Raw genomic sequence first — 11,945 nt, forward strand, 5'->3', positions numbered from 1 at the left:
AATCTTGAGGAGGTGGGAAGGATGCTGTTGCACCCTCTTTCAATGTTTCACTGTTTGACTTGTTTTGGTCTTCCTGGTCTGCTTCCTGGTGTTGCTCGCATTGCAGAGACCTTTCCGTAACTGCTGCTGCGCAGAAGACATGATCTGGAAACACATCACGATCTAAAGGCCAAATGCCTGTTTTGCCAAACCCACTGGTAGCATTGTGAATTGAAGCTGCTTTCCCGTAGGCTAATGAAAACAAACTAGCCATTTGGTACTGGGTAACAACTCTTCCTGGGTGGGCTTTGAGCCATTTGGATACTTCTTGATTATAATATGTCTTCAGTGGTCCAAAGAATGCCACATCCAGAGGCTGAAGCCGATGGGTGCAGTGAGGAGGGAACGAGAGCATGATGATACCATTGTCCTTAGCATATGTTAGCACATCAACATGCTTATGACTAGCATGGCCATCAAGTAGGAGAAGCACCTTCTGGTCTTTTGATGAATTGACATGTTGTTGGAAGTGTTTCAACCACTGAAGGAACAGTTCTCCTGTCATCCAGCCCGTTTTGTTTATAAGAGCCAATGTTCCTGTAGGTGCTCTATCAAAAAGTTCATTTTTGAACTTCTTTCTAGCAAATATTATTGCAGGCGGAATGAAAATGCCAGCAGAGCTCATACAGCATATTACGGTCGCATGCTGACCCCTTTCAGAACTGGTCATAGAACCAACTTGCTTCTTGCCTTTAGAAGCTAGAATCTTCTGGGGCCTCTGAACTGTGGAGAGAGCCGATTCGTCTGCATTGTAAATCCTTGTTGGATGGATACCATTCTGGGTAAGAACAAGTTCTAATTTATCAAAAAACAGAGAGACTTGTGGCTTATTGAATGCTCGGGCTCTTCCTGCTGAAGTTGCTTCTGGTCGCCTCAATGAAAGCTCAGGGTGCCTCTTCCGAAAACCACGTAACCATTCCCAGCCTAGAAAAGATACACACATTTGTGATAAATTAAATTAGTGCCACTATCCTACAGCCTTTTAACAAATAGCTTACAGTTTATCAGAAATATACTAACCTGCCATCTTCTCTTCTTTGCTAAAACGATGATCTAATCCATTACTTTCAGCTAATTGATACGCTAGCCTTCGAACATCATCCAGTGTTAAACCAAAAAGACTAGATTCAAGATCTTGAATATGCTGTATAAGATCAACCTCCATGAACAAAGGAAAAGTAGTTTTATAGCGGCCCAGTCCCTTATCAGCACCAGTTACGTTCTTATTTTTCCCTAGAACTCTCCTCCTCAGCGTAGCTTGTGGGACATTAAAGGTCTTGGATGCAAGATACCAGTCCATTTCCTTTTTTTTAACAGCATTCATGCCTTGCTCCATATTTGTTTTATCCCATGATTGTCGAGTATTACTTCTCTTGTAACTCCCAACCATTATCTCTGCAAATAATAATAATAACGGGTTGGCGACCACAAATTTCCCAAACCTCAAAAGGTTAAGCAACAACCAACAACGACAACAACAACAACAACAATCGTGATGTTAGTCCTATTCATCCAATTACCAATGGTCTTAATAGTGTGAAGGAGGAAAATGAAATTAAACTTTGCTCGGGTAAAATGACATAGTATGTCATTTTACCTTAGTACACAGTATGTCATTTTAACAACATTGTTAACCTCAAACACATCACAGCAATGCTCAACAAACGCCTTGTGTGAGGGGTTATGTAAATACCACAAAATAATCAGAATGAATGCTTTTAGTTACCCTATATGTAAAAAAATTTGTTACGCTATTTGAAATAAACATATTTGGTAATAGAATTACACTTACTTTATAATTCAATGAAGTGATGTTGAGAGATTTCCACTACTACACAAAAACCGCGGCAACAGCAGCAATGCTATAAACTCTGCTCCAGTCTTACCAATCCATGAATAATTCAAGCTAGAGATAAGTGCTGCCCCATGCGTCATTTAGGAGAAACGACCGGTATGTCGTTTTATCGAAGTATGTCATTTTAGGACAGGTTCCCCTACCTATAAATACTCTTCCATTTTTCACTAAAATTTGTATGACCACCAATTATGCTTGCCATCATGTTATCCTTAGCTGACTTCTTTGCTAGATTCAATTTCCTAGTAAATTAATTCAATCTCTCTTTACTTCCAAAACCATTTCTAACTATTTCGTTCCAACCTGCACCTCCTTTTTAATCTCTTTACTTCTCTGTTATAATATAGTGGATCTTTACCGTTCCTTACCACCTTTAAAGGTACAAACCTATCTTCACATTCCTTAACAATTGCTTTAAACCCATCTCAGAGTCTGTTTATATTTTTATTTACCATTTACCAGCATTCATAATTACTGTTTTTAAAAACTTCCTCATGCCTGTTTTGTCAGCCATATGTTACTGCCTAATAGTCCTAATTTTAATACCTTCCTTTGTATCACATTTATTTTTAACTACGACCAAAACAGCTTCGTGATCACTAATACCATCTATTACTTCGGTTTCTCTGTAGAGCTCATCTGGTTTTATCAGCACCACATCCAAAATATTCTTCCCTCTGGTTGGTTCCATCAGTTTCTGAATCAGCTGCCCTTCCCATATTAACTTATTTGCCATTTGTTGTTCATGCTTCCTGTCATTCGCATTACCTTCCATATTGACATTTGGTAAATTGAGATCACCTGCTACTATCACATTCCTTTCCATATCATTTCCAACATAGCTGATTATCTTATCAAATAATTCTGAATCAGCATCAGCACTACCCTTTCCCAGTCTGTACACTCCAAAGACATCAAGTTGCCTATTATCTTTAGAGATGAGCCTTACACCAAGAATTTCATGTTTTTCATCCTTAATTTTTTGTAGCTTACAAATTCTTCTTTCACCAGAATGAATACTCCCCTCTCCTTCCATTCCCATCCTATCTCTGTGATACACACTCCAGTTCCGTAAGAATATTTCTGCATCCATTATATCATTTCTCAGCCATGATTCAACTCCTATTACAATATCTGGTAAGTATATATCTATTAAATTACTTAATTCGATTCCTTTGTTTACAATGCTTCTACAGTTGAGCACTAACATTTTTATGTCATCCCTACTTGATTTCCAGTTCCCTGTTAACTTCACACCGCTCCCTAGGCCACCCCATTTCCCTGAATGTACCTGCCTATAAACCTTCTACACAAGTTTCCTAACTTATATGTACCACTGCAGTTTAAGTGAAGGCCATCTGAGCACAGATCCCTGTCTCCTACCCACCCATTAGGATCTAGAAATCTCACTCTCAGTTTCCCACATACCCACCCCATAGTCTCATTTAAATCCCCATTCAGCTTCCAGTCAGTATCCGTCCTACACAATATTCCACTGATAACAATCTCTTCATCCATGCTACATTTACCAGACCCCACACATCCCCAACTATGTTGGTACTTATACCTGTTTGCCTTACGTTGTTAGTACCAACATGAAACACTACCACCTTCTCCTTTCCCTCTTCCTTCTCTTCTACTTTCCTCAACATCTGCCTCAACCTAATTCCTGGTTCCTTTTCCTCGCACACTTTCCCCACATGTCTAACGATGGAATCCCCCATGAGCAGAGCCTTAACCCTACCCATCTCATTTGATCCCCTCCCCCCCCCCCCCCCCTGGTCATCCCTATCTGCTCTCACTGCTGCAGAAGCTACTTCCTCCTCCCTTTTCTCCCTCTCATGACCCTGTTCCACCTGTCTTTTCCTTTCCACTACACTACATTTCCCTTTCCTACCTTTTCCCTTCCTCCCACCTCCACACATCTCAGCAACGGTTCCCTGTTCCTCATCTTCCCTTGGTTGTTCTACCTGCAGTTACTCGTACTGATTTCTCGCAGACACCTGTCCTGAATTCTGATCCTGAACAGAGCCCTTAGCCTGCAATCTCCTTCCCCTCTAGCCTTTAAATGGCGAGAGGGAGTTTCATCACTGGTGGAGACATAGACATAGGCCGCATTTCGCGAAGCATTTCCTGATTGTGGTTTCGCTGACTGCATTCCAGGCTGCCTTTGTCCACGAAACTGCATCGCCAACATTGATCTTCTTCAAATCTTGCTAAGTCTGCTTCATCCATGTGTGCCACTAACGACCGTAAAACCCTCCTACGATAGTCTAATTTGAATGCTTGAATGATTCCTTGATCCAATGGCTGAAGATGAGAAGTGGTATTGGGTGGGAGGAACAAGAGTTTTATATTTGAAACCCGTATTTCTGGATGACACGTAGCATTATCTAGCAATAAGATCATGTTGCGGTTTCTGGCCTTCATCTTGGAATCCAAAGCTAGGAGCCAACTCTCGAATATTGCTGACGTCATCCATGCCTTTTTATTCCCATGCCGTTCAACACCAAGACAATTTAATTCCATGTTTCTGAAGCACCTGGGTCTCAAGGATTTACCTATTATTAGAGGATTTTCCTTTTCACCGCGTGCATTACAACAAAACATGATGGTGATTCTTTCTTTTGACATTTTCCCACCCTTGCAACTTTTATTTGGCAAAGTTAGTGACTTCTTGGGATCGCCCTAAAGAACAGACCATTTTCATCAACATTCAAAATGTCTTTCATTTCGTAACTATGCAAAATGTCTGGTAACCTATCTTTCCAATCTGCTACTTCGGTCGCAGACACACCACCACCACCTTCTCCACAGGCTGTTTTGTAACTAACGTTATCACGTTTTCTAAAACAATCTAACCAACCATTGCTAGCTACAAATTTCTCAACTTTCAGATTATTTGCAATTTCGTGAGCTTTTTCTTGTAACATTGGTCCACTCACACACAGTTTCTTCACTCGAGCACACTTGAACCACTCATATACCGCAAGCTTCACTTCTGAAAAACTGATTGCCACTTTCTTTTCACTCCTCGATTCCTGTTTTCCTCTCACTTCATTAAAATTTCAGTTCTATTCTTCACAATAGTGTTTATTTGTTTTCCCGCAGTTGAATTTTTTGGCAAGCTTTCTCACTGAAAGTCCCTCGTCACTTTCTATAATTACATTTCTTCTTACATTGAGATCGAAACACGACCGTTCCTTGTTACTCATGTTTAACAGACAACTGAAATGCTACGGTATTTCTGTCTCACTAATTAGTGCCTGTACTGTCTTTTCCTTCTCAAGTTGACTATCTGAGCTCGACGTTATCCGAGTTATGAATAAAATGATGCAAGAAGGGAAGAAAATCCCCAGGTAGCTTGTGAGTCAACAGTCTCTGGCAGCATTTCTGGGCAATTAGAATTCTCAGAATAGGCCTATACACCACTAGGTAGAACTGCATTCCGATGTACCTTCTCTCCCCTTGCACTCGAAATAGTACAAACATTCAGAAGGGATTTCCGTATGTCTGAAGAATGGTTTTAAAAGAAAGAATGACATGTGGTCCGGCGTAATAAATTGTTCTGCAACGTGTAAAGTGTCCGCTTAAGTCAAGTGGACGGAACAAATGCCGATGTCCGCTGTCCGGAGTTCGAGGTGTCTGCTTAAATGAGGCCAATTTAACACTTGTCTTATGTAAAATAAAATCAGTAAAATCTGTATCAAACTGTGACACAATATCGTTAATGATGCTACTGCTGATTTCTGTCTAGACAGCTATTGTGATTTTCTGATATTGTTAGATAAATTAATGACTCTTTGATTCTGTATAACCTACTATGCTTAATCCTTCATTTATCAGAATGTATCAAAAAACACTGCAAATAAAACCCATGTTCTTTATTTCCAGGTGTGCTTCTTCAGCATCCAGATGGCATAAACCAGTCCATCATTGTTCTGGCAACATTTCAAACATTTACAGGACTTCTATGGACTCTCACGCTAGCCATACCATTTCTTCGAAGAATACACTGCCAACTAAATGCTGTTAATTGTTGGCCTCCACCAGAAAGTGATTTCATGACAACAGCTGGATAGTATATTCTTCAGCATTGATATCCAATACAAAGTGATGCTAAAAAGTACAAAGAATTATACTGATTATATGGGATTATGGTTTGTTCTGAAGCCATAACTTTCAGTTACGTTGAAGTATAAGTTAAAATAAACCATATAACTTGTTTAGAATACTGTTGTGGAAATAAATCAAAAGGTGTGAGAGATGAAATCATCATTATCATATGCAGTTTCCAGGTGAAGATCCCTGTCCTGCCCAGGAAGTGAACCCAGGGCCTCTGTGTATGAGGCAGGCACACTATCCTTAGCATTAAAAATTAAATAATTGAAGTTCAACCAATTCAATACATAAAAGAAAGAAATGTAGTAATTACATTCTTATTTAAATGGGACCGGTTTCGACCCTAGTCCAGGTCATCGTCAGCCGTAAAAACAAGTAGGCGAAATCACACAATGTTTATGAATATTGGAGAAATGGGTCAGTTTCACACTCTGTCAGGCACAAAGTCACAACACTATCAAATAATATATGAAGATTATAAATAAACTTGAAGTCGCAGACGAATAGATTTGTAGAAGCAAACCGCCAGTTCCCAGTGATCAGCGCGGCACATTCAAGGTCATGCGCTGCGGTCTCGAACGCCACAGTAGAGTGGAGAATGTCTTGAAGGTCCAATATTTGTCTCGGTTGCGGGAAGTTAAGTACGTATATAAAAAATATACGACGCAAATCAGTATAATTGAATGAGAACTTGTGCTCCTGCTAAGTTCTTGAAAAACAGTTGACTTGAAAAAACAATTGTAAAGAGAAAAAAATGTAGTAAAAAGCGCAATATCGGAAAACAAATGAAAACTTATATGCACAGTGCGCTATTTTTTAAATTGAAAAAATTATTAGGACATGATTGAAGTAGTCGAAGTTGGCGACTTCAAGTTTATTTATAATCTTCATATATTATTTGATAGTGTTGTGACTTTGTGCCTGACAGAGTGTGAAACTGACCCATTTCTCCAATATTCATAAACATTGTGTGATTTCGCCTACTTGTTTTTACGGCTGACGATGACCTGGACTAGGGTCGAAACCGGTCCCATTTAAATAAGAATGTAATTACTACATTTCTTTCTTTTATGTATTGAATTGGTTGAACTTCAATTAATTTTTAATGTTAATAATTTCAATACGGAACAATGAAATTTTTATCTTTAAATAAACATTATCCTTAGCTCGCATAGCCGGCTGATCTAGTATCAACACACTCATACTTACAGTAGTTACAAAACCTGACTACAACTTTCACAGCCAGCTTTCTTAATGGAAGGGGAAATCATCTGATGATACTAACATTCCTGTTTTCATGATTATCTAACATTAAAGAATTCACTTTCAACTGTACCATTATGAAGAAACATCTTCATGATTAGCCTACTTGTACTGTAGAATGATCATTCTGGTAATAACATAATTACTTCTATTGCTTGTCTCATCTTTCCAGTAGTATTACAAAGAGTGGAATGACTGCCCATTAAAACCTTTTTTGAAAGAGGATCAGTTTAAACCCTTGAAATAATTCTTCACAACAGTGCGATCCAGTAGCAAGAGGCCAACCCAGAGCAATGACATTTCCATACAAATTCTCAAGCCAAGTCTAAAGGACTTTCTTTCCTTTTACTTCCTGCAAAACAAGGTCATCCCAAAGAGGGTTACAGTATAGTCCAAGAGAGGTCAGACTGTGATTTACAGTCATGCTTAGGGAGGAAGTGTCAATGATTCCAAGAATAGGCATGTCTCAGTAACACAGCTCCACCTTCAGACTATGTTATACCATACAACGAAAAAGGCAAGGCAAGTTTTTAGCTTTGTGAGACTTTATGGTTCCTTTTGCACATGAGCAAATCAAAGCACAGGACATGATTTTTAGTTTTGAAACGGCACATGCATTGGTCGAGAGTCGAGCTCAACCATCTTTGTTAGATGCAGTTAATTGCACCACTATATTACCACGTCTTCCACTGTGTAACATACATATAAAAAGATTACATTAGTTTAATACTGAACCATGAAAATTAATGTATAAACTGTAAACTCACCCTATTTCTTGTAGATGAATTCCATGCAGCAATCTTCCTGGTGAATGAAGTGGTCTATGATGCATTTATTAAAGCTGGATATACCAGCCAAAAAGTCCCATTTAATAGACAGCATGGATAACGTATTCAGTCTGTCCTGGCAAGTGGTTGATCAGAGAAAGGATTTTACTCTTTGCAGAGTAGAAAAGCAACTTTCAGCTTCTGATGTAGTCAGTAGAGTTGTGATGAGAATAACCAGCAGTTTAACAGTTTCAATTTATTGACAAGTCTATTTGTAAACGATCTTCATCGAACATTCGGTAATTTTGAACTGTGGTGTTCAGTTCCTCAGTTGGAAATTTCAAGGTATACTTCAGAAAATTACCTGATAAAAATAGTGTTGAAGCGATTCAATGGCCATTGAATTTGAATCGATGCTTTACATCACAAACTTCCTAAATTACAACTCAGTGATAACTTACAGAATCGTTGGTGTGCTTATATTTCAATTCTAGGTAACATGATTTCTTTGAAAGGATGTCTGTTTGCTTTGTAATTTCATTGATGTTACTTTTTGTTTCAAAATATCACAGAGTGCCCTTTGAGTATCATTAAAAGAAAAGGTCCGTTTTGACTTTCTGTAGTTGATTAATATATCAACATGGAGCATGATCATCATGACAAAATAAATGTCAACTAAAAGATGAACTTATCATTTTCTTTTCTTCTATTGCTGAACCTTGATTAATGGTCATCGTCTACCATGCTTCTTCTTGTATTTCTTGCAGACATTCAATAAGATCACTTCTGTGTTCACACACAGCTGTCAGTGTGCATCTTTTGAAATTCCATTGTGTAGGTGCAGAACGAGGTACCTTTCACTGTACTATCTTGTCGAACACAGCAGTGCATTGTGGAGAATTAGAAAGGAATTACAGTATTTCATGTAAATTGGAAAAATAACCTTACTTGCTTGCTTTTTGATGATGCTTGGGTCATTATTAAATTCAACTGGTAGGCATAAGAATGAAAAAGTTAGCCTTGGATAGTTCTCCTTGATTTTTGTTTGCACACCCCCATGCCTGCCACTCATGACACTTGACCCATCATAAAAGTGAGCAATTAATTTATCTGAAGGAATGATCAGAAAAATTTCATTTAAAATTGTTCAAGAGAGTGTTTTGCACTCGGAATCAGATGGTAAAATAAAATCCACCAAAATGCTCAATTGTACAAGATTTATGATGCACCAGTAAACTAACTAGTTGATGCTGTATATTTCTTGTGATTACATCACAAACTTCCAAAGATGCAATGCGATGGCACTTTTGGGTGCAGTCACTCGTTTCATCACTCATTATAGCAACAAAAGATGCCTATTGTAATTCATGAGAACTGATATCACAACACTGTTAACATACTGTGTAATAATTCCTTTTGGATTGTTTTAGATATGCCTTTAAACAGCCTAGAACTTCCTAAATGTTCTCTTAACATGCTATCCAAATCGGCACATAAATCAATCATTTGATGAAACTTCTTTTTTCATTACAACTGCACAAGGCTAGTTCAAATGTCCACAGAATTTTATGCAATTAAGTATTTTGGATAGAATATACTACCTATTTTTTGTAACATTCTCGTTATGCTTTTGGATTAATCCAATTTGCAGAATTGAGATGCTGTTGAATGTTTACAGTTCCCAATAATGCATGCAAGTTCTGTCTGATTATTTAAATGAGTCTTTGAATGTTTGTGCTTATTATATTTTGTCTTGCTATATGAGATCGTTTTCTTAATATAAGAGCTCACCATTGAATAAAATTCATGGGAATCAGAACAGAGCATTGGCATTGTTACAATCATAATTCCATGTATTATAACTATTGAAACACATTGTGTACACTTTGCCTTGACTGGTACCTAATGCTTCTATTGTTAAATCTGGAAGGGATCTCCCTTCTTCTTCAATTAGTAGTCTCTCCTCATAAGTTAATGCAGAAAATGGCTTCGACAACATGTTCTTCACTACATTCATATTTGAAACATTAAGTACTTATTTAACTTTGCTTATAGGCCTACACATTGATAAATAAATAATCTACCCCAAATAATCTACCCCATCTACAAAGTTTCTGCAGAGCATTTGCACAAGTCTGACACCAAAACAACAATTTCTTAAATAAATCTACAATCACATGCTTTCTTAACAAAAGCACACTGGAAACTGTCAAGAAAAATAAAAATTTGCAACATCTGATATACATGAATCGGTGAGCCATGCTGCAAGGCATGCAGATCATACAGAACCTTATTGCCAACTCTTAACTACAGCTTTCTCTGAGTGGTGGTTCCTATGCTTTCCTCTTGATACGCTGGCGTTCGCAGATCCAAGTAAGGTTGCCAGTTCACCAGTAACTGAATGAGTATCAATCTTTGGCTTGGTAACAACACACAACATGAAGGATGTGATCACTTATTGCTATATATTATATCTTTCCTTTTGGGGGTTCTTCAGCTCAGCAGATTGTTTTATGAAGCCACACCAGCAGTAGAGACTTATCTAGAAACCTTGTAAGATCCAAAAATTCCCTACACCATCTATCGCTAACCACTCTGCATCCAGCAAAGTAATGGACTCGAGATAAGAGTGAACCATATCGTATTGGGCCCAAAGAAAAGTCCAGGAGAGTTGAAATCATGTGGTCTGTTGATGTTTGGAACAATGTGGGAAAAATCAATAAACTGTACTTCCATTGAATTCTGTTCCAGTTTAGGGCTAGAGTTTCAACAGGTAACAGGTGGCAAATAATAGTGAGGAAATCAGTTTATCGCTCAAGTAAGGTATAACAGCAGGGAACTTGCACCACTTTCACATTTAAAAGGAAACTGACCATTTGTCTCAATAATTTGAAAATTTAATATCTGTTGACTGACTTAAAAGCCAAAGATATTTATAACAGTAAATGAATTACCTAATTTGGAGGACTTTCAACCACTTTTTGAATAGCTATTCTCAGCAACTGACTCCTGGGAAGGAGCACTTGATGGCCATCTGCAAATAGGAACTGACTTAATCATTAAAAATACTAGTGAAGTTGGGTGAAATTCTTTGTAAAAGATAGTTTATATAACTGAAATTAACCTTAACTCTCAAGCAGAAACAGCAGAGAAAAATACAAAACATATCATAGCCATTTTTTAAAATTATGTCTGTTGAATGTCATTTTATTTTCTTCATTCCTTAGTAATACCTCACCTGTCACGTTCTCATCATTTTGTTGTGCAACCTGTATGCATGAGATGCACCTGTACCATGATTGTTAAAATTAACAAGCTTCAATTGAATCAATCGGTGGATAGAGGAACAAAGTCACTTTTAGCATTCTTTTTTTGTATTTTAATGAATGATTATTAACTTAACCAAGATGCATTGCCCTGTGTTCAAAGGAACTACCTATGTGCATTATAGTCTAAGGGGAGAAAACTCATATATATTTTCATCATCATGAGGAGAAAGGACATACCGCAGTTCCTTTCTCCACTGTAAGGTGGCAACTAAGACTGAATCTGACACTTGAACAAAAATGTACTCTCTAGAGTAATAGCACACAGAGATGAGCCACGCAATGACAAGCAAAATGTCTGTGTATCACTGTTTAAAACCTGGAATAGTGACTGCCTAGACTTTCATGAATGGTTGCGTTAATCATTCCTTTAACATGGTACAAAAGTAAGATGTGGTACTGGAATTTCCTAAGACCCTAAACAGGGTATACAAAGAAGGAAAAGTGAAGATAAATAAAAATAAAATCAGTATTCCAAAATTGATGAAATACATTCAAAGAGAAGATGCACAGCTCTTTTTATGAGGAGACATTGAAGGTAATGATGATTCAGTCGTGTTGTGAAGTGATCTG

The 11,945-nt window shown here is 37.8% G+C and overlaps 1 protein-coding gene across 2 annotated transcripts in view; it reads left to right on the forward strand.

Annotated features, from left to right (window-relative positions):
* LOC136858587 (uncharacterized) overlaps positions 1-6,258 on the forward strand; it is a 177,147-nt gene extending 170,889 nt beyond the window's left edge. The window contains exon 7 of one of the 2 annotated variants that reach the window (XM_067138256.2): positions 5,789-6,258. In XM_067138256.2, coding sequence (XP_066994357.2) covers positions 5,789-5,976 — 188 coding nt within the window. In that variant the 3' untranslated portion in view covers positions 5,977-6,258. The remainder of the gene's footprint in view (positions 1-5,788) is intronic. The other variant, XM_067138257.2, reaches the window with a different exon arrangement.
* The last annotated feature ends 5,687 nt before the right edge of the window (positions 6,259-11,945 follow it).

The sequence above is a fragment of the Anabrus simplex genome, chromosome 1, assembly GCF_040414725.1.
Source record: "Anabrus simplex isolate iqAnaSimp1 chromosome 1, ASM4041472v1, whole genome shotgun sequence".
NCBI classification, from domain to species: Eukaryota; Metazoa; Arthropoda; class Insecta; order Orthoptera; family Tettigoniidae; genus Anabrus; species Anabrus simplex.